The sequence below is a fragment of the Xiphophorus couchianus genome, chromosome 16 (assembly GCF_001444195.1).
Source record: "Xiphophorus couchianus chromosome 16, X_couchianus-1.0, whole genome shotgun sequence".
NCBI lineage: Eukaryota > Metazoa > Chordata > Actinopteri > Cyprinodontiformes > Poeciliidae > Xiphophorus > Xiphophorus couchianus.
The window spans coordinates 11,399,694-11,422,085 of record NC_040243.1 but is presented as its reverse complement, the minus strand read 5'-3'; the positions used below and the strand labels follow the sequence as shown (position 1 = coordinate 11,422,085).

At 36.7% G+C, this 22,392-nt stretch overlaps 2 protein-coding genes across 3 annotated transcripts; both read right to left on the bottom strand.

The window, feature by feature from the left end:
* Window positions 1-347: 347 nt before the first annotated feature.
* Window positions 348-10,798, bottom strand: LOC114159631 (guanine nucleotide-binding protein G(o) subunit alpha-like). 2 transcript variants are annotated; one of them, XM_028041633.1, is made up of 10 exons: window positions 10,638-10,798; window positions 10,213-10,348; window positions 10,044-10,135; window positions 9,845-9,937; window positions 8,974-9,134; window positions 5,905-6,033; window positions 4,236-4,365; window positions 4,064-4,135; window positions 1,232-1,319; window positions 348-696 (listed from the first exon to the last, which is right to left on the bottom strand). In XM_028041633.1, the coding sequence occupies exons 1-10, from the start codon at window positions 10,674-10,676 to the stop codon at window positions 506-508; spliced, it is 1,131 nt and encodes a 376-aa protein (XP_027897434.1). In that variant the 5' UTR covers window positions 10,677-10,798; the 3' UTR covers window positions 348-505. The 2 variants fall into 2 exon arrangements, with proteins under 2 accessions (XP_027897434.1, XP_027897436.1); XM_028041635.1 differs by having other exon boundaries at window positions 560-745.
* A 399-nt stretch (window positions 10,799-11,197) lies between these two features.
* Window positions 11,198-22,100, bottom strand: LOC114160435 (ethanolamine-phosphate cytidylyltransferase-like). The gene is made up of 13 exons (XM_028043034.1): window positions 21,739-22,100; window positions 16,783-16,871; window positions 15,148-15,309; window positions 15,015-15,081; window positions 14,838-14,922; window positions 14,716-14,757; window positions 14,002-14,134; window positions 13,436-13,518; window positions 13,249-13,326; window positions 13,100-13,165; window positions 12,957-13,022; window positions 12,783-12,871; window positions 11,198-12,394 (listed from the first exon to the last, which is right to left on the bottom strand). The coding sequence occupies exons 1-13, from the start codon at window positions 21,885-21,887 to the stop codon at window positions 12,280-12,282; spliced, it is 1,224 nt and encodes a 407-aa protein (XP_027898835.1). The 5' UTR covers window positions 21,888-22,100; the 3' UTR covers window positions 11,198-12,279.
* Window positions 22,101-22,392: the final 292 nt, after the last annotated feature.

Below are 22,392 nucleotides of genomic sequence, written 5' to 3'. Positions count from 1 at the left end.
TGGCTTTCATTCCTTTCTTTTTGTTACAGACCCAAAGTATCTTTGGTAAAGTGAACCAACTAATTTTCCTTCCTATGCTCAAATATGCACTGCTTTGGGCTTTTCTATGAGATAAAACTCCCCAAAGATACACACACAAACAAACAGAGAAAAAGACTACCTGAAATTACTGTAAATTTGCAAACTTAAATTATGACTGGATGACCAACAGAAAACTGCAGTGTGAACAGTTATAACATGTATTGGCTTCAATTAATAAATGTTAATTGAAGCCAAGACACTTTGGTAACTCAATAATTGTTTATTTTTCTAGAAAGCGTGCATGGACATTAAAGAAAGATATGAGATGATCGAGACAAATACTTTATTTAAAATAATTTAGAAATAAAACAGCACCATATATACAATTGTCTTAGCAAGTCACATGGCCTTTTGTTTTTAAAAGATTAAAACAAAAATATAAAATCACAGTAATCGCCAACTAAAGGCAGAGTGTAGAGGAGACCTACAACAGCTGGACAGCTGATAGGTTCTCCTTGATGATCTGATCGATGACCATGTGGAAGACCTCCTTCATGATTTCAGAGTCGATGGCCGTGCTGAAGTGGTGGTAAATACGTCTGCTCGAGGCCATGTTACAGGCTGAGAACACGGCAGCAACATGGTGGGCTGCAGCGTCCACATCACAGTCTGCTCCTAGACAGGCAAAGTTAGTTTGTCTCATCTCAAACGGCTTATTCACTTTCTGAAATACAGATGCAACAAGACATTGGCTGACATTTTTTTCATCAAAATCCAAATACACAAAACATAATGCCGACACACAGAACCCCTGGCAATGAGTCTGGAATGATGCATCACCATGACCCAGACCGAATGAATAAAATGAACAATGTATTTCGATCTGTATGCACAAAGATTTCTGTTTACTTCACCAGCAAAGATGATGTTGCAAGAATCCAAAGTGCTGAATTTATAAGCAACTTTCAAATGTTAGATCATTCAACTCTCTCACACCTTCCATTGTTCAGTAACAGACATGGCCAAAGCAGGACTGTGAAGAAACTAGTGTTCTGCTTGTAATCTGCTTTCAATGTGTCACTCATTTTATAAATGGAGACTAGTATGACAAATTCAAAACACAGTAAAATCGGATGAGATGCTAAAACTGGCTTTGGAATAAGACATTCAGAGAAAATATAAATGATCTGGGTTGTTCTCTCTACTGTACCTTCATAGCTTGAAAGGTAAAATCTCAAGTGTCTCCCAGAGTGCAGGATCTTCCCCCGGAAAAGGTCAGTTTTGTTCAGAAACAAAATCTATAAGAGAAAAAAAAGCAGTAGAAAGACCTGAACATATAAATGGATATTTTCAGTCATAACTTCATAGCAAAAAACAAATGGGTCAGAGTAGAAATGTACTTTTCTTCACTTTCCATCACTTCCATTTGTATTTGTCACTTTATAGCTTCTTGAGTCACGTTTCAAAGCATGAGTTGTGCTAGAAAATCTGTGGACAAACTGTGTAAAGTGAGTTTTTGAGAATGAAATGGCCAGTCAACATTAATGTGTTTGTTGTGGGGACTATAAGGCTGTTTACTATAATCTCACTTTCTCAAAAGAAATGTGCTGCAAAAGCGCTGAGTGACGGCTCAGGAGAACAGAGTAGAACTAATTGGTCCAATCCCTAAAACAGGTTGAAATAAACAGTAGTTGCCAACTATGGTATTTTGTCAAAAACATTTGACTTAAATTTTATGGATTCCTATTTTTATGACATTACATTTCCCTAAATAAACTGACAGGGATAATTTACGGGGAAAAAAATTCTTTAAGAGTAGCCTTCACAACAAAATGCTTAAAATTGATTATTTTAATGCAGAAATGTGTGTTTACCAATTTCGTACAGCGTTTTTTTTAAATCACTTACAGAGACACACTGGACTGGACACCATTTCCAATTAACCCATCAGTCCAAAGGATTATGATCCTTCCAATCAGAACCAAGGAACGTCTTACTAGTTTATATTATTAAAGGACGTTATGAGCAGATAAGAAATGAATTTACTTCAGTTGTAAAAGTAGGTATGAAACATTCCCAGAGCTGATTCATGCCGAGTATACTAAACATTTCATTGTAATGGCATCCTTTTCATACCACAACAAGTCATGAACAGAATGGCCAAAACAACAAAGGCACAAATTGGCGAGTGACAAGCACCAAAGAGGATCCAATCATTTGCAACTTCACAAGTCAACAGCACTGCAAAACACAATCAGATCCAACACTAAAAATATGGATGAAAACTTGGTCTCCAGCTGGTGGAGTTTGCATTAGTTTATCGGTGAATTAATAAGGTCTTGTCATTATGCATATGCTGGATAACTGAGGAGAAAAATTGGTGTGTGTGGTTAATCATAATTTTTAAAACTACCTTAGAGAAGCCTTGTTTGATCATCAAACCCAATAAAATTAATGTTCCTGTTCAAATAGCAGATAAAATATCAAGTAATCTCCAGTCACACCATAGTTCTGTTATTTTCAGCGACCTTATCTGACTTTTTCCCCCACACTAGAGATAAAAGGAAAGGACCACATAGCATTTAGTAGAAAAAAAGAAGCTAGAAAGGCAAAACTCTACCCCATATATCTCAAGATGAACTGCTGAAACAAATGATTTCCATTCATAACCAGAGCAACACATTGTCAGTATGTCAGCAGAAAACAACAGCAGCTATTAAATGTGATGACAGTAAACTAGAATTTGTATGCCAATTATGCTCATCAGATGCAATCAAAGCTTTGTGGGCGCTGTTTACATAGCGTGTAAGATTTCTTTAAAAGCCCATGAGTGCCTCTAGCCTGCTGTCATATTTAGAACAACAACATGAGAAAAGAGAGGTTAGAAAAGGTAAGGGTGCAAATCATTGTATACCCTTTACACTTCATCTATTTTATGCATATTTTGACAGACACAAAGTAGAAAATTATTGCAAAGTAAAATTAATATGTTGTTTTAAGATATTTACAAATGGTAGTCTGAAAAAATGTAGCATGCATTTGCATAAAACCCCTTGTCAAGCTTTTTTGTAAAACCACCTTTTTCCATCAATCTTTGCGTCTCCTCTTCTGCAAATTTTTTGGGCTATGCAGCAGCTCTGCACATCTATGGACTGGTGTTTTCATGCATTCCTTGCAAAATAGCTCAAGCTAAATCATAAATAAAATAAATAAAATACAGGGCCTTATTACTAGGGTTATTTTGCTGGAAGTTGAACCTCCATCCCAGTACAACGTCCTATGCAGCCTGCAAAAGCCTTTCATCTTCAACATTTCCCATCATCTCTAATCAGGCTCTATGTACGTTGCCACACCATGATGCTGCCAACACCATTTTTTTTTTTTGCAGTGTGGATGGCATGTTCAGGTTGCTTTGCGGTGTTCATTTTCTGCCACAAATAAAACTTTGCATGTTTCATCAAAGGGTTCCTTTTGGTCTCGTCTGATCAGAGCCCTTTCTCCCACGCGCTTGCAGTGACCTACATATAGTTTGTGGAAAACTGTATGTAATGAAAGCTAGATTTATGGAGTACGTGACTAATAAATGTAATCTCAACTCCCACTTGAGAAAGTGATATCTGCAGCTGAGTTGACGAGAGCCTTGGTTGCTTCTTGATTCCTACTCCACTTGCTTAGCCAGTCATTTTAGTGGAATGTGGTTTTGGTAGGTTAGCAGCGGTGTCTAACACAATGGATTGTACAGTGAACGATTAAAGACTTAAAAGGCAATAACTTTAAAAGTAACCGTGTGTTAAACTTTTTAACTTTATTCTTGTTGGATGTGTTTTTGGGTCTTCATAATTCTCCTTCATTAATGTTCCTTAAAATTCTGAGGTATTCACTAAGAACATGTGTCATAACATTTCAAAAGAATAAACTATTTATCCTTCAGGCAACTTCTGATATAGTTGTTCACTCTGGATTTTATTTAGATGCATCAAAATGTAGAGGGTTACCTTTAAATCTATGTCACACTCTTCAGATTTCACAAAGAAAAACTTACCAGAGAAGTTTTCTTGAAGACTGTGTTTGTGCAGATTGATGAAAAAAATTCAAGGCTTTCCTGAAATCCATTCTAATAAAAGAAAATAAGGGCAGGCAGATAAAGCTATAAAAAGGTTTTAAAAAATCCATAAAATTAAGTGTTAATATAGTTTAATACTTTAATGACATACCATTGATGGATCCTTAAACGACATCTGATCATAGCTGCTGAGACCCACAACAAACAGTAAGGCATGAATAGAATCAAAGCAGCTCAGCCACTTTCTCCTTTCACTGCGTTGGCCACCAACGTCATACAATCTGCCAACCAACAAGAAATAACATCTAAATCCATTTAAAAAAAGATAGAAAATGACATGAAACCTTCCAGACATCATCAAAGCATATATAGCTAATCTGCAGAAGAAAAAAAAAAAGTATTTCTTTACAAAGTAATTTTATTCGTGATCAACTGCATTAAAGCAATAAAAAAATCAAAACTATTCAAAATACTGAAGACATCTGTTTCCACAGAGTGGCACCAGGTCAACCTTAGGGTCTGGGTGACATGGATAATGAGTTTCAATTTGGACCAAAGAGACTCCAGGTGCAAGATTGCCGCATGTCACCAGCGACGAGGCATTTATCTTCTGAGTCAGTTGTACAAAGCTGGAGGAGGATAAGTGTTAACTGAACTGACAGCAGCAGCTGAAGTGGTGGAGAAAAGAATAATCACTGCAGCTTTCCTGAGTTACCAGTTTAAAACATGAGATCCTGTCATTTTATGACAAATTCTATTTAGAATTAATTCAACAAAATGTACAAAATGTGTTAACAGTATTTTCATACCAAAATGACAGCAAGGCCAAAATTAGGCATTTGAGTTATTGAGCCGTTTTAACTGCAGAAAGTTTTAATCCAGATATATTAGAAAAAGAGAGTTAGATCCATAAACTATCCTCATCAAGTTTATAGTAAGAGTTCTTACTTATACACACTCACTCACGATTTCTATGAATTCTAACCTGCAGCCCACAGAAACAAATAATGTTATCCAAGAAAGTAAATAAAGAGCACTGTAAAAGGTATCTGAAAAGAAAAGTTTCAGTGGTTTACTGATACGCTTCTTCATATTTGATTTTTTGTGGCTAATTAGAAAGTTTAAAGCTATCAATATTTAATGTCCAATTCACCCCCAGGAAGTTTCCTTCATTCAGTTCGCCACTGAAAGCATCTTCTGTTATCTGTTGAAATGCCTTGAAGGGAAGTCAGAGTCTTCAGAGGTTCAATAACTCAATAAGAGACAACTGGAAGATTATTTCTTATTTTCACTATTGTAGGTATAGATCAAGTTGTCTATTTAACTGATTCTTTAGGACATTTTAAGTCGGATCACTTGGTCAGGTATTTCTTCAGTTGGCAGACGCTTTTGGACATCTGCTTAGTAGTAATCTTTAAGATGAAAAAAATATCAACACATGTGCTTATTCTGCGATTCAGACAGTTTTGTTTGGTGTATCATTTTTATTTTGTAAAACAGTGTTGCAGTTTACATTTTGTTGTCATCTCCCCTTGTAAAAATGTTAAATGACCCTTGCTCAAAATGCTTAGTTAATGTTTAATGTGCTTTCAGGTTTGTCAGACCTCCCTCCAACACTTCCACCACTGCATTTACTGACAGTACTTTTTTGATTAATAATGTAACTTGTAGTTTTAAATTCTCTTATTCAAGATTATTAAGCCCCCATTTTAGACTCATGATTGCTTGACTCACGATGTAAATTTAGAAGACCGATTTAAAAATCCACTCACCTTCAGGTTAAAGCTTTTTCATATAGAATATTTATTTCAAAGTCTTACCTAAAGATTGTTTCATCTACTTGAAACTGTGTCTCAATGATTCCACAGGTCCTCACTCTGACTCTCAGGACATCCATCTCCGTGGGAATGTAGTTTGGCGAGATGATTTGACTTATGTTTTCAAGGAAGCTGCAGACGACCAGGAAAAAAGGAAGATATCTGACGATAAATACATAATTGACAAGCTGTCGACTGTGTTTTCTTGTTCTTTTTCCTTTGGTTCTAGTATTCTTTACCAATTCTCAATCAGTTCACAAATATACTTTTAGAAATATATTTTTTAAAAGCATATGAAAGAAAAACAAAGGAAGCTTTAGTATTTAAATACAAGATGGAAAATTATTGTCAGCCAATATTTTTTCAGGACCTTTGTAACAATTGTAATTTCAATCTATAGCAATGTCCTCCAAACTACAGTATAGTCACCAAAAGCAGCAGAAACACTTCCTATACACACTTGGGAACAAAAGGAAAAAAAAAAAAATCACCTCCCTATGAGTCATGATGGTACTTTCACACTTAACCACAAGACAATTAGTTCTTTTCATACCCAACAGAAGTAAATGGGGAAAGCCCTGTAATGTGCTGTAGAACTGAATTTTGAGAATTGCCTTTGATGTATTTAAGCATTAAAAGAAAATGCATTAGAAACTGAAATTTCATCTGATTGAAGCATAAGTGAAAATTGAAATCTTTCAATGAAACTCTGCCTCCAGGTGTCTTATGCGAGTCATGCCATTAATCACTTGATGTGACTTAATATCATACAGTAATCATTTGTGACAAGATAAATAAAGGTTTTGCTGGAAATGCTCAAATAAATAAAAAAAAAGCTATCCTGACTATTGAAATTCTGCAAAAATTTAAATTCTGAGAAAGTTTTGCAAGATCCCGTGAAATATTTGAAAAATCCTGAGCAGTTTTGTGTCCTGTTTAAATGCATCAGAAAAAGTTAAAATGCATATATTTGAGGCCAGCTGTGAAATTTGTTCTCTGAATTTTGTTTGCAGAAACAAATTCTGCAAACAAGATTTTTATTTTTTTAGAACTGGCTTCTATATAACTGGGAATGCTTTTGACTTTTTTTTTTTTTTCTATAAAGTGCTGTGAAGATGACATTTGCTCTGACACTGCACTATATAAAATGAAATTAACTGGTTTTTACAAAGACTCAGAGAAAAAGCTAAACCTGTTCCAAACTGATTGCAATTTAAAACGTCCCAAACGGCTTGGAGGCTTGCATTTATAGTAGGGCTTAATTAGAACGCTTCTCGTAAACACACCTTACAAACACAGATAACTTACTGTAACTACATATTTTCCTTTAACAACATTAACCGCTCACTTCAAGCCCACGCTACCATCAGAAGTCATTTTACACATTTGGGTGCCTGGGGAAGTCAAGTGTGTCACGACACAGTCTAATCCAACATTTCTGGAGGGAGAAATCAATGGCGGGTCTAGCAAGGTGAGATCACTGAAAGAGAGACAGGCAAGTCTCATATAATCCCCCAGCAACCGACTTTATCGAGTTCCAGTAATGAAGCTGTCACACCTCCGTCCTTTCTCCATCTGACCACCCGGAGTAGATTTTATCTTGACTGATCGCCTCCCTGTTGCCTCAAAGATAAGAAGTTCATTCTGCCCACTAGGTCCACATTTATTTAAAAAGACAAATTACTTCTTTTACTTAAAGAAATAATCACAATCCAATATTTAATCATACAGCCACTCGGGTATCCAGCTTATTACCAAATATTGTGTGCACAAGTGCACATTTCGGATTGCTTTTCTGCAAACATATTCCATTCTTTACATAATGACGCAGCACAAAAGCACTCATCAAAAATACTGAACACAGAGCACAAAGCAGAGAGGTAGGAGTTGATGAAATTTTGAAGGCCGCTGTGCTTTTAAACAACTCTTGAAAGAGCATTATTGCATGATCCAACGATAGAGCGGAGAAAAACAAGTGCTGTTCAGACAAAAACATTTTGGAACAAATGTGGGAAAAATAACAGTATTTTGCAGAAGTATTCATAGCACTTTTTCACATTTTGCCATATAGTATGAAGATCACAAACTCCAACGTTTTTCACCAGACTTTTATGAGGAATACCAGCTTGATGTGTGGCAGAGAAAAAAAACCAAATCTGAAAGGTGTGGCATGCACTTGATTAAAGCCAACTTGTCTCTCAACTTAAGAAGTCCATAGCTCAGGTGAGAGAACATGTTGACAGGAAAACTTCTAATTGTGCATTTATTAAACAGGATTTTATGAAAATGTGACAAGTAGTTAGATGTTGAAGTCCCAATTGGAGTTGGTCCAAAGTCAGAACAAGAAACTAATGTCAGATGAAACCAAAAATCAACATATCTATACATACAAACTACCATGCATGGCAAATGCATAACCCTACACATGGCCCAGAACTCACCATCTCCATGATAAAACATGGAGATGCCAACATCACTCTGTGGGTGTGATTTTCTACAGAAGGGATAAAAAACAGCTAGTTGTAGCTTTCTTAAGACATCCCTTAAGTAAGTAAAATTGATTCCTCCACATTTTTCAGATATCCATCATCTTTCCTTTTAGTTCATAATAATGCAGTAACTTGTCCTGACATTTCCCATAAATTATTTGGGTATCATCACTTTTCAGAGCAATGCAAACTTTACAGCCAAGTCATAAACACTTCACTTTACCTCAAGCTACACACAACCCCACACATATGGTGCTATTCTATTCGCCTTCTCATTGAACACAAAAATAGTCTCTATCATCATGTATGTTTCATGTACTCCACCTGTCCCCCTCCACCTGGACAGCTGCAAAAGTTTTTTGGGTTTTTTTGGTGTGGTTCTAATTAGACTTCCTATCCCATAAATGTCACGCAAATCATTTCCTGATGCGAGTTATTCTCTGCATTGCTTTTACCATTTGCTCTTTAGAGACAAACTGCAACTACACACTTCTTACTGGGCAATTTCCCTTGACATTTCCACCGTCAGTCATAATTGGGAAAGGATTGTGCAATATAAATTGCCTGAGGTTGATGTACTCACTAGAGGGCAGAGTCGTTCAGATTGTACTCGTATCCTCTGGCTGCAGCGGCCCTCACCCCTTGGTCGGCCCAAAGAGCACAGAAGGCTTGAGCCACAAAAGGGAGCAGCTGCTGATCGTCTCCCAAACACTGGCTGCAGGACAGAATGGAGCGAGCCTGGATCTGGTTTAAGCATGGGAACACAATACAGTCGGAGTCAATATATTATCCTGATATTATCTTTACAAGACATGCACTGCAGACAGCACAAAAGGGATCAATTAGATTTTATAGTGTATTAAAATCTCAATATTTATCAGAGAGAGGTTAATTTTTGATGTAGTTGTATCAGATAATTATGGTGATTTTTAGCTTACAGCCAATGGAAACCTCAAAATTAACTTTACCAAATTAAAGAACACTATATAAGATCAATAAAACAATGTGTAAAAGAAAGGAAAATGCTGTAAAGCATCATCACCAAGACTAAGAGATAAATGCTTGATGCTATTTACAACAAATCTATAAGATATTAGCTTATTTGCCTAAAGAATTATATTCCAACTTACTTAAATGTAGATCATCTGGATAAAAATAAATACATAAATCGCCAAGCAAAACGTGAAATCTTATCTAGTCTTAATGATTTCTGTTACAGACTTTAACACTTGGAAGTCTCACTGAAAGCTAGAACACAACCAAGTGTTGCAACGCACCCTCACTATGGATGCAAATGCTTCTTATCTCTTCGACAAATCAAATATTATACAAGTACCGCTCATGAGACGAGGACGCCATGCTTCACATAGGCATAGAGGGCCCTCTAGTGTCATAAAAAGCAGGTGCGGTGAAAGATAAACATAAGTGGAGTAACCAAGGTGTCTGTGGCTCACCTTGTTCTTATTATTTGCGAGGTTTATCCGCAGCTTGCCCATTCCTTGTAGAACAATCTTCATAGAGGTTAGAAGGTTATCCAACACTGCAGGCTTTGAAAACATTTGTCCATTTCATTCATCTTTATTCAAGAGTGCAAAAAAAAAAAAAAGTATCCGGTATTTAAAAATGTGTGATAATAGTGTGAATGTTTGGTACCTTGAAACTAAGAAGTTCTTGGCTGGAGAAGCCACGGCTGTGTATTATCTTCATCTGTCTGATTATTGTGCTCTTTCCGCTCTCTGCAACTCCTGCCACACAAACAGCGTTTTGCAAAAAAATTTACCAAAGTATTTGAGAGCTGCTAAACGATGCAGCATATACACACCAAGCATGAGGATTTTGATGACATTCCTTTCAGCCCTGGCATGATCACAAAGGTCTTGCTCGATTGTGGAGCTCTTTATTTGGGCTTTCTTACTTTCCTCTGAGATGTCCTGTTGGAGGCAAATTCCCATGCAGATCTAACGGAAACAGCAACATGTCTGCATTTAAATTTCAGAGATGTTCAAATAACCAAGATAGGGTGATTATTTTTTGCTAAACCTCCAGGAGAAAAAAAAAAGGAATTAAAAATAATCGTCTACAGACGAATTAAGTCCTATTTTTACCAATAGGACTTAATTAGTGTTTAGTTGAATAGAAAAATACGTATTCTGAAACAGTGAGTGGGAGAGCGAGAATAATTTCCTGATTTCAAATTTCAGACAAAACTTTCTGAAGTAGTTTATCAAACAAATTTTTGCTGCTTACCTTCAGCGACAGAGGAAGCATTTTTAAACAACGAAACATCTCTCTGTTGTTGCTCTTCGTTTCTCAACAGCTTTGTTTTGTTGCTGCTTCTCCAGGCATCAAGCAAGCGTAACTCGGAGGTGATAATTTGCTTAATTAGGACCACACTTGTACCGCATTCTGTCAAAATAAAAGCCTGTGACCCCGGAAAAGGTGAGTCAATAAGAAATAAAGTGAGCATTTTTGTATTGGCCAGTTTTTTTTATGTTCATCATGTGTAAGATGTTCAACTCATTGATCATTATTTATGACAAATGATGATATCAATAGTCACTGTGGAGATGGTCCAATATTTATATTAAATTATTAATTAGGTGACTCAAGCCAATTCGAAAAGTAGTTTCATCGCAATTTCGCAGTATATCAATAGACTTATATATATATATATATATATATATATATATATATATATATATATATATATATATATATATATATATATATATATATATACGTATATATATAACATATTTGTTCCTACAAATATAATATTGATAAAAATGGAAAAAAGTGAAACCATCCTTCAGAATTTTTTTTTTTATTAGCAATAATATACTGTAAATCCAATCAACTTTATATTATACAGTATGTCCTTTGGGAATGATCGATAACATATATATAATATGCAACACTATCTACATTTCATTTGACAATAATATGCATTATGCTTTTAAAACATTACGCTACTATGTTTACAGCAGCTAATGGAGAGGAGTAAAATATGCTTCTACAAAAAATATATTATTTGACCCCATTTCATATCCACATGTGTTAGACTTCTCATGATTTAGGAGAAGTATGAACTCCACTTTGTCTTCAAGACAACACAATGTCATTAATTTCCACTCATGCAATGAAAACCAAAGTTAAAGCAGACAGTTCATCATTCCACAAATTTCAGTGGTTATATATTTTTTTAAAAATGCACGCAAAAGGCAATACCTTCAGGTCTCACCAGTGTGCATTTGTGATTAAAAAACAACAACTCTGTTATTAAAACAGAACATTTCCCATGATGTTTTTGAGCAGTCGGTGCAGAGTGGAACATATGAGGTCCAAAATATTTAAACGGATTAACTGAACAGCAGCACAAGGGTATCTGTCCGCTGATTTCTGCTGTAATTTAAAAATCCTTATGCATTTTGATGCAATATATACAGATGATGATTAGTTAGGATTAGGAGTATTGCTGTGCAAAAAGCAGCAACAGCCCAGGGAAGATTTCCAGTTCTGGTTAGATAAATAAATGTTTGTCCCACTTCGCCAACCTGCACTCTTCTTGTGCTAAAAGCCAAAAATAACTTCAACATTTTTTTCCTTGTTAAAAGGCAATAAAATTACAAAAGTTTAAAATATCCAAATGTATGTATTCGACTTTAGAAGATACAGGTACAGTACATGTTCCTTGTTCCAGCTTATGAGTGATTTTACTGCTCACAAACAGCTAATGATCCCACAGCAGGTTTGTTGTCTTTTAACTGTAAAACTGCTGATATGATCCAGAGATGCTATAACACTTATGAAAAGTTGACTTTGTTATACAGAAGTTTATATTTATGTAGCTTGCTAATGTTAGGTCAAACCCACAAATGGTGGTGCACATCTACAGCAGAGCTTGGGATCTTCCTTTAGTCTTTTCCTCTTCTTGTCGCTTCATAGCCTGGATCACAGCAATCTCTTTGGCTTCTTTCTTCTTGTTCCTTGCCTCAAATAGAAGCCTAATTAAACAAAAGGAAACACAACAACCAAATAAAGAAGAGAGAATAAATCAGTACGCCCCTTTGATGGAATTCTGCTCAAAAATATGATGTGCAATTTGTTCTCGGAGATTTATATTATTTAAAAAAGACAGTTTAGCCTCATAATGATCTGTAATTAGCAATGATAATTAATGAAACAACTAATACTAAAAAAATGGCAAAATCTTGTGCAAGACCTATTTATTAATGGATTTGGCTTACTAATGTAAATTAGATTTGGAATCCTAAAATGAGAAAATTGGAAAGCAAACGTGCATAAGCATTAATAAATACATGAAATGTTTAAAAAAAGGACATCTGAGAGAAACCATCAAAGAGGGTTTCTCTCTGATTAAGTTGTAATCACCTGTTTTTTATTATCCTTTGCACAATTTCATCTGAAGTAAGAGTGTTCCCACTGTCTACAGTTCGTAGCATGCCTCTTCTTCTTGGTTCCTGGAAAATAAGCAACAATGATCATAAAAAATATCACAAATCATCACTGGAGACTGATGAAATGTGACAGGTCACTGAATCTTACAGCATAAGGGTCAGATCCATCCTTGTCCGGGTAGATTTCTGTCTTACCATGGCAAACAAGATCCACCTGAACACACAAAGACACAACAATTATAGAATAAATGATTGAACAGCAAGAATTTGGTGAGGTTTTTTTGCACTTGCCTTAAAATGATCCAGCAGATCTTTTGTGACGGCAAACGGTGCACCAATCACCACTTCCGAAACATACTGTAAAACGACATCAAATCAACAAATACATGAATATATTTAATGCAGAGGAAATTACTAAATTACAAAGGAGAAGAACTTACTCTGCAAGCCAGCACACTGAGAGTTCTTTCATGGACATTCATGATGGGGTAGTTTTTTCCTTTATAACGATTCACCTCCTGAAACACAAGAAAATGTGTCAGACATGCTAGCGTGTCTTTGAGTAGAATACAACCGATCCAGCTTTTCACTTAGATTAAAACAAAAGGTCAGTTTAAAAAGTCTCACCTGATCGAAGTGCAGCCCCACTATGATGTACGGCTTTTCGGAAAGCTTATGGACGGCTTCCAGGAAGTCCACATGCCCAATGTCTAGCAGGGGTATCATCAAGGATATCATTGGCTTCCATAAAAACAACTAATGTTTTAGTGACAACATTCAGAACTGTGGCCACAAATTATATTAATATTAACTGACTACAAAGCAAAAATGTAGCAAAAACATAATAAAATAAAGCAGAATATTTATTTATTCTGACATGGATTGTTTTAGATGTTATGTTCAGTATTTATTTGTGTGTTTTTTTTCCTGTTGGGCTTAAATTGTCTTTTATCAATTTGATGTGTTTATGTTCTATTTCCCTTTTCAAATTAGTTACAAGAAGGTTTTTCTCTTGCTGTTTTCTTTTGTTTTTTGTTGCGTGATTTGTGTTTTTTTATTAGGTATTAATTCAGTGCTGTTATTTCAGACTATATTGTTAGAGTTTTACAAATATTGCATGTGTTTTAGAGACTTAAAAGAGTTAGCATGAAAAGACATATGTGCAGTATCAATTGTAATTTATAAAAAGATACGAAAGAGGTCAAAGGCTCCTGCAACGTAGATGATGGTGTCTCCGGGCTGAGGCTCCTGGCCTGAAGCAAACTGAATTATCTTCTGAGAAGTCTGCAGGAACTGAGATACTCCTGTCCAGGGACTGTGGCCCTTCTAAACATATTGCCATTAAAAAAAAGCAAAATATGGAGCAGATTTAAATCAGACAAACTTCTGATATACAGCCATATTCAATAAACTAAAATAAGCATTCCAACGAATCCCTCTCTTTTTATTCTGGCATTTAGCAAATATAAATACATTTGGGGAGTCTAACTAATCTAAAGCTAAAATGTTTAATCTGATTTATTGCATTTGCTTTTCTGGAGAGGCAATCTCTATGCACCATCACTGCCCCCTAGTGGGGAGAGCAGTAAAAGCAACCGGTAAAATTTAAGGTAACAACGCAAAACTGGGCAACAAATTCAAAATTCATCACTTGCCAAATGACCAGCATTGTTCTTCCAGTCAAGAGACCCTTAACTGCCTGTGACTAAAAGCTTTGTGGCTCTTACTTACTCTACTCATTCAGGAACAGAAGTGCTATTCACAGTTTGCTGGCAAGGCCTTCTAAAAGATTAGTAAGCGGGTCTAAAACAAAGCCCTTCATTTAATATCAGCTAACATCTGGTGCAAATGCCAACTACTTTCTGCTTGTATGACAAAACAGTCGAGTGAGCACGGCAAAAAATTACCTTTCCAAAGTTGTCTGTGTGCTGCTGGTAGTCTGAGCTGTCCTGAACATAAAAAATGAAACAAAAAAGTTGGCAAAATTGCTCTTGTTAGGGCCTTAAAAAAGAATTTAGTAAAAACCCACAATGTTGCTGTGGTGTGCTTTGGTCATCAGAAGCATCCTGCCAACAAGGTCTGTCGTGGAAACTCCCTGCGTCCGCTTGCACTCTCTGCAACAATCCAGTGTAACATCCAAGTTAATGAAACACACAGAGAAGCCCACCCCGACTTTCTTCTGTGTTTGGCAGGAAAAGAAACTCACCTATAGCGTCCTGACTTCTTTACTTCCTCATATGTATCTTTTCCATCCATAGTTAGTGTTATATCATCTGGAACAAAATGACACAGTCAGGACTATAGCACTGTCCCACATAGCTGAACAGAGTGTTTAGTACCTCCATGAACACAGAAGTCGCAGCTGTACTTGTCGAGCGTCCCGAGGGTCGTGACGTAAGGGGCTCCTTCCACCACTTCGTCCACCCACTTTATGGCCCGTACCATCTTGTACCTTTCTTCCTGAGTGAAGACTGGCGGACCCTTGTGCTTTGAAATCTCACCTTCAAATGATAAAGCAAGAAAATTAAGAAAAACACAAGCCAATACGTCTGGGTTAAGCGAACATGGAAACAGAAATCTCGGTTTTAAGAAGCTGATTACAACAAAATAGAATATTACTGAAAGGTTCATTTATTTCAGTAACTCAATTTACCAAATGAAACACATTATATAGATATTTTCAATTCTTTATTTGTGTTAATTGTGATTTCCTGCTTACTATTATTAAAAAATATAACTCATTTAGGCTAGCATATTACACCAGACCGAGAAAAAATCATATAGAAACGTGGTTTAATGAAAAGTACCCGCCTAAAGGTTATTTGAAAAGGTGCTTTTAATCTCACAAATGAGTCTCAGTGGAACACATATTCTAATACATTGAATATAACAGTACATTACACTTTTCCTACTATAGGCTGCTAAGAGATTATGTGATAAGTGAAAATAACAATGCAATTTAATGCATGGTATTTCCACAAAGAGTTTAATTGTGCAACACGATCTGAATGTTTTATTGAAAACAGAAAAGCAACAATTATTCTTACTGCTGCTACAAAATGTGCCATAGTGATCATTAAACTTAGAACAGTGCAATATATAACATTTTAGATAAACACATTGTGCTGAATTTTAGACCTTTTTGCCATTATTCTCTTTGTTGCAACCCACAAGTCTGTTGCTGGTCAAGCTGATATTGGTCAGCTATTTCATTTCTTGACCTACTTGTGAAGGCTCTGGGTCGGTTGGCTCCTTCACTCATTTGTACCTGTATGCTTCCCTCTTTTTGCAATTTGATTCTCACCTGATCCAATTTCATGAACTCATGTATTATTAATGACTGATGAATGACAATATTTTCTTTCATACTCTGTATTGATTGCAACTCTGATCCCCTTTTGTCCAGATGGCTAATAAATATGGCAGATTTATTTAGCCTTGATCAACAGTTGGAGCAAGTTTAAACAGTTGGAGGTGAATGATGGGACCTTTACAGCTCATCAAGAATATTTGCCTTCTTACTTACTGCCCCTTGTTCTAGCAAAGGCCATGACCCAGTGGATGAAATCTTAAACAAAGGTTAAGAAATTGTCAAAGGAAGACAAATTTTGCAAATACCTCGGTGGGCATTAATGAAAACATTGGGTAACTATTCTGCTTATTTACTGGCTATTGAGTTAAATATGCCATATTTAAGAGATAACACTGATGTGTCTAAAAGTCAGATGAACCACAATTCAAAAATCCTGAACTATTTCAATGGCTTTCAAGGAAACAACACCAAATTGTACTCTGGGTTTATCACTCATTTTGTGTTATTTGGTGACAGAATGTGGTTTAGTCAGAGGAACTGTTTGTTCTATTCTGGACCAACACGCCTGAGCAGCCACTACAATTGAGGGCTTCATACTTTAGCAGTATGGCAATGTAGTTTTATGCTAAATTAAGTATCTGTGGCATTTGTTTGACTTAACTGTCTGTGTGCACTCCAACGATGAGGTAATCTCCCATCGCTTTGGCCTGTCGCAGCTGGTTTGAATGGCCATAATGCACCATGTCATAGCTAAGGTGGAAAAACACAAGAAGAAAGGAGTTAGACATGATAGAATTATATGGCAGGACTGGATTTAAAATTTTGGAAGGGAATTAACAAAAAAGACCAGAGTTTCTCTTAAATGTACAGTATGTGTCTCTTGAGCACCTTTTTCTTTCTGACTTTTTCCTCTCACTCAACTTTCCAGTAAAACGTTGGATACATTGCCTTGTGAACAGACAGCTGATACATTTTGTGCAGAGGTTGTCAGCCATTGTCAGCAGTGGTCCTCATAATTGCGTAACATGATCCCAACATAACATCTGGATTTAAGAATCATTAGTAATATATAACAGTTCACTTTCCTGATGATTTATTTTTGAACTTCATTAGCTGGAAACCATAACCACGAAAGAAAGAAATGTTTGAAATGTATCACTGTGGAGTTATGATTAATGCACAACTTCAACTTTTTGACTCAAGTGAATAATGTGCACACTTTGCTGGATTAGAAAAAGTATCTAAACCCAAACCTGTTTGATGAACTGTCTTCCTTCCATTCTGCTTGTTTATCCTCAGCTATGATAGTGTCTCCAGTTAATTAGATTAGGACAGATAAAAGACCGAGAGTGTAGCACAGTAATCTCACAAAGAAACAGAACAGATGGCTGTTAGCCTCCCTTCAGAGGCTCTTTAAAGCTCTCAGCCTACATCACACTGATACTCATTTTGTCTCTTGTCTCTGGGTGAGGATTTATGTAGTGGAAATAAAAGAAAAAACAGCAGGATATTTGCACATATTTCGGTCCTCTTGATTTATTTTGGTATACAGTGAACAGCACTATAAATAGCATGCTCAGAAACATCAATAGGAAAACAACACTATTATTATTAGATTACATCCACAGCACAGGCAGTAAGAGAGCCTTGTGGTGCTTCCAGACCCTGATCCTACTGATGACGGCTGCACCGACTGCTATGACCCCCAGTCCTGCTGCAAACAGACTGAGCTTTGCTTTTTGTAAAGTGCAACAACACTTGAAATGGACTTTAAATCATAACTTTGGGTGAAAATCAGCTCGTTACCAAGAGTAACAGTGAGAAATGTGCCATGTGTTGTCAAATCATTGGAATGAGATTCAGGAGCTCTAAGGTGACTGAGGGGACCAAGAGGAATGTAATAAACAGTGTTTGGAGGTGACTGAATGAAAGGCCCTGAGTTACATAAGACCTTTCTGTGTGTGGGGTTTATTCCAGCACCATGCCCAACAAGTGGCCCTCTTCTTCTCTCCGTATTTTTTAGCAGGGAAGCATCATGAGCGTATCACTGTGGGGATGATGAAATTTTAATTAGAGAAGCCTGTTAACAGACACCCAAGTGGCACCTAAGCTTCTCGAGTGCAAAGGCTTTGCAGACATATGTGCACACGGCGGGGGACCATTTGGGCGTGTGTAGGAAACAGCAAACAACAGGATTTTATTCAGTAAAGTCTAATGTCTCCAATAATCAAAGATAACTGGCTTTGAATCAATAGGCAAAGCGCTGCTTATTGGCTGAGTCTTTACAGTCCTGCGTGTGCACAGCACCATAGCAGATTATGAATTTGGACTTTGCACTCTTGGTTGATGATGCTTCTCTGACAGCAGACCTTTAACCATGTTGACTAATAGGAACAGAATGTGCCACATTACGTGGCCACAATACGTAAAAATAAACACTACGGCTTCCTAGGAAATTTCCTTTCAAACTGCCAATGAAGGGATGAGGAAATAGTAAGAGCGAGGCAGGAAGGAGTCAATTTGCTCGGGGGCCTTTGCAGGTGTGCACTGGGGGGTTAATGACATGAGCTCTGTTGACATTGGCTTTCTTTGCATGCTCACGCCACCGGTTAATATTCCGGCATCCCAAATATTCCGCGACATGCCGCCAAAGCGTAAATATGCAGCCACAGAGGAACAGCAGGAATTCTGCGAGAGAAAGCCACCGTAATCCTGGTCTTCATGCGCAGATATTCAAAACATCTGTTCAGCCGCTGCAGAATGTGTCCATCAGGGGTCGGGTTTTAACATTTTTGGTTCATTTGCAAATGAGTCAATCAGGGGATTTTATTTAAATGCTAGCTTATGCGAGGATTCAGTATTCTTTAACTTTGAATTATCTTTTGTTTTATTTATTAATTTTTTAAAAGTCAATAAAAAGGTAAAGGAACTCGGATGGTTCTTAAACAAACAAAGATAGCCGTTCTAGCAGCTGATTTTTAAAGCAAGTGTAAAAGGAAACAAGTTAAAACAAATCAGATCAGATCAAAAAATACTCTTGACTGGTACAGCAACGTCATAACATGTGTTTTCTGTTTCAATTGACGTCAGTATTCAGCTGCTGAGTTGGTTTTATGCAGATGAGTTGTTTTAATGTTGCAGTCCATTGTAGTTTTATTTTAGTATGTGAAGTTAAACCAGCTTTTTCTCCATCCAGGCAAAACACTTAAAAATAAATCCTTCTGTTAAGAACGAGAAGGCAAGTGGATTAGTTATTAATTCAGTAGTTTGGCCATATCCTTGTTTTATTCTATTTTCCAAGATGTAGAAATTTGAGAATTTAATGTAGTAAAGGAAACCATGTGATATAGATTTGTGTAATAACAGAGGATGTGGCCTAATGGGAGCAAACCCTTTCAGGTGAAACCAGATATCTGCATTGACAAAACCATTTGCCTTTACTGTCTGATATTAAATGAGATTTCAGTTTTCCTGTTTTTAGGTCGGAAAAAAGGACCTGAAACAGTTTTAGGATTACCAAACTTATTTCTATTTGCTAAATAAAAGAATAAGGGTGAAATATTTTCAAAGCATTCTTTAAACTCATAAGTTTACATTTCCTTACTTAGTTCATTCCTCCTGACAGAACTGATGTAACTGAATCAGGTTTGTAATCCTAGCGTCAAAACTGTCTGTTCGATAGCAAAACAAATCTGTAAAACACAATGCTGCCATCACCATGCTTTAAATTTGGGAGGATTTTCTCAAGCTTACAAGTTTCCAACTTTTTCCTTCAAATGTAGTGGTTCTACATTCTGACCAAGCAGGTTGATTTAAGTTCCAAATCAAAAATCCAGATCTTTGTCTGCATTTGCAAACCGTAATTTGGCTTTTTGTGTTGCTTTGGGACCAATAGCTTCTTCCTGCTGAGTGGCCTTTCAGTCCATGTAGCTGACGGATTTGTTTCCATGGGATAATGACGCTCTCTTAACAGTTTCAGCCAACATCTTCACAAGGTGTTTTCTTTATATTCTGGGGTTAATATAAAAGTCTATGCCTATAAACAGGATGATTTATAAAGATTTTCAGCTAAGCAACAGAGCCTGAAAAATCCCAATATACAAATCACAGTGTCAGGTTGTTATTGTTGTAAACAAGAATTTGTTCTTATTACATCACTTACTTTAGTAAAGGTTAAATAAAAAAAGATGTAATTAGAAAGGCACTGTTGGAGAATTATGCACTTTAAGCATTTTGGTATACTATTAAAAAACCAAGGCAGATATGAACTAATGTGACAAGGCTATGATATTAAAAAACACTGTTGTGTTTATGTAAAAACGTGTGTGACTGTTTATTATCCTGTTTTGTCGTGCTGGGAGGTTATATTTAGTGTGGTTGATGTGTGTTTGAGGTCACTCCCAGTTTTCAACACTATCTATTTCAAGATAAGCCATGTCATGGTTGATGTTGCAATCTGACAATTTACAGGCTGGTTTGGATGTGTGAGAACAAGAGGACTTCATAAGAGACAGTAATCGAAGAAATTTGATGACAACCTTGGTTATAAAAAAAACAATAGATACAAACAGTTACCATCACCTCCAAAAACAAACCCAAATGTTGAAATGGACCAATCGTTGTCTTAATTATCTCCTCTCCAATCAACAAATATTTAGATATAACTAATAGCTAGCACTCTTTTTAAAATCAGACCCTGATTTCTTTTGACAATACCTGTTATAACCATATTATACTATATAGATATTTGTAAGAATGTTTGTTTAATGTATAAACATTTTCTTTGCACTTTTATCTTAATTGGGTTAACTTTGAAAATTTAAGCAAAAGTCGAAACTAAAAGTAGGCCAAATGTCTATTTTTGCTTAGTGCCTATAGGTCTTTGCTGCAATTTGGAAAATTACAACGAAACTATTTAATACATTAATTTTAGAAGTGTTGTGTTAAGCGAGAACTAAATACATTGCAACTGCCACCTGTTTGTATAATGTCAAAAGATATATAAGGAATCATCATGAAGATGTGATGTTATATTTCTAAAATGCTCAATAAAAACTCGTAGTAGATAAAGTATAGATACTGTGCTGATCTTAACCTTTAAAGTACATACTCAATAGAATAATAATAAACACCTAAGGAAATACAAGTTTGTACTTTTACAAGAGACCTCCTGCATATTGTAAAGCAGATTTATTAATTTTGCACAAATCTAATTATGCTATTTTGGCTTAATAAGCACTTTATGATCAGTTCAGAGCAATCAGTTATGGGCAATAGCAGCAGGAAATAATACATCTATTCTTATAACGTGTTTACTAAGAAGGAAAGGTCAACTGAAGGTGAAACGTCAATTGGTTTGTATTATAACCCATACATATAACACATACACATAAGACGGTTATCCCAATGAAAACAAGTCCAGGACATCTGCTGCAGAATACTGTATTTAAAGTTTTGCCTGCGCTGAGCTGATAAGGTGTTAAGCAGCTTCCTGCAGCCTGCATGGAGCAGGCCTGTCCCGATGTGACAACTTCTTCATTCAAACAAGAACCAAAGGCTGAGGACAGCGCGGTGCGATCTTCATCACACCAATCAACACATCCAATCAGCAACTCACCAGCCGTCGCACCACACACGGATCTTTCGCCTCCTCTTCTCCGGACTGCATGTCGCTGAGGCCAGGGTCGTCGCTGCGTCTTTCCCCGCAGCTGCGCTCACTTGGTGGAGGTGGTGGTGGTGGTGGTGGTGGTGACCGTTCTTGATCATTTTGAGGCTTCTCTCTTTCGAGGGATTAAAACGCGCACCTTGCCGTAGCGGGTCGGTTCTGTTTTAAGCGAGGCGGTTTCTTTCACAGCAGCCTGGCAGGTGACAGTTCCAGTCTCTGTACAGGACGGCCGGTTTTGAGAGTAAGCAGCAGCAGCAGCAGAAGCGGCAGTGGTGCGATGCGCCAACGCCTCCTCCACCGGCGACGCATAGACGCACGGTCCACGGTGCGTCAAGCCGGCGGAGCACGGCAGAGGAAGCTCACTGAGCTAAAAAAAATAAATAAATAAATACACCCCTTGCGCTCTTTAGCGAGGGTTTTATTTTGAAAATTTTGAAACGTGCCTCTTTGTTTTCACTTGACAAAAGTTAAAGAGCAAAGCCAACCGACACATCGTTACATAATAGACGTTGTCCTCCGTCAGGTGACCATCTATCTATCTATCTATCTATCTATCTATCTATCTATCTATCTATCTATCTATCTATCTATCTATCTATCTATCTA

What these genes read in the sequence shown, in the direction of transcription:
- LOC114159631 (XM_028041633.1), bottom strand. Translation starts at nt 10,676, where the DNA reads ATGTTTCGTTGTTTAAAAATGCTTCCTCTGTCGCTGAAG. An exon ending in AAGAACTTCTTAGTTTCAAG is followed by an intron (nt 9,938 to 10,043) that starts GTACCAAACATT and finishes ATGTTTTCAAAG; the next exon opens with CCTGCAGTGTTGGATAACCT. An exon ending in GTAGATGAAACAATCTTTAG is followed by an intron (nt 4,366 to 5,904) that starts GTAAGACTTTGA and finishes GTTGGTTGGCAG; the next exon opens with ATTGTATGACGTTGGTGGCC.
- LOC114160435 (XM_028043034.1), bottom strand. Translation starts at nt 21,887, where the DNA reads ATGATCAAGAACGGTCACCACCACCACCACCACCACCACCTCCACCAA. An exon ending in CGACTTCTGTGTTCATGGAG is followed by an intron (nt 15,082 to 15,147) that starts GTACTAAACACT and finishes ATTTTGTTCCAG; the next exon opens with ATGATATAACACTAACTATG. An exon ending in TGGGGCTGCACTTCGATCAG is followed by an intron (nt 13,327 to 13,435) that starts GTGAGACTTTTT and finishes CTTGTGTTTCAG; the next exon opens with GAGGTGAATCGTTATAAAGG.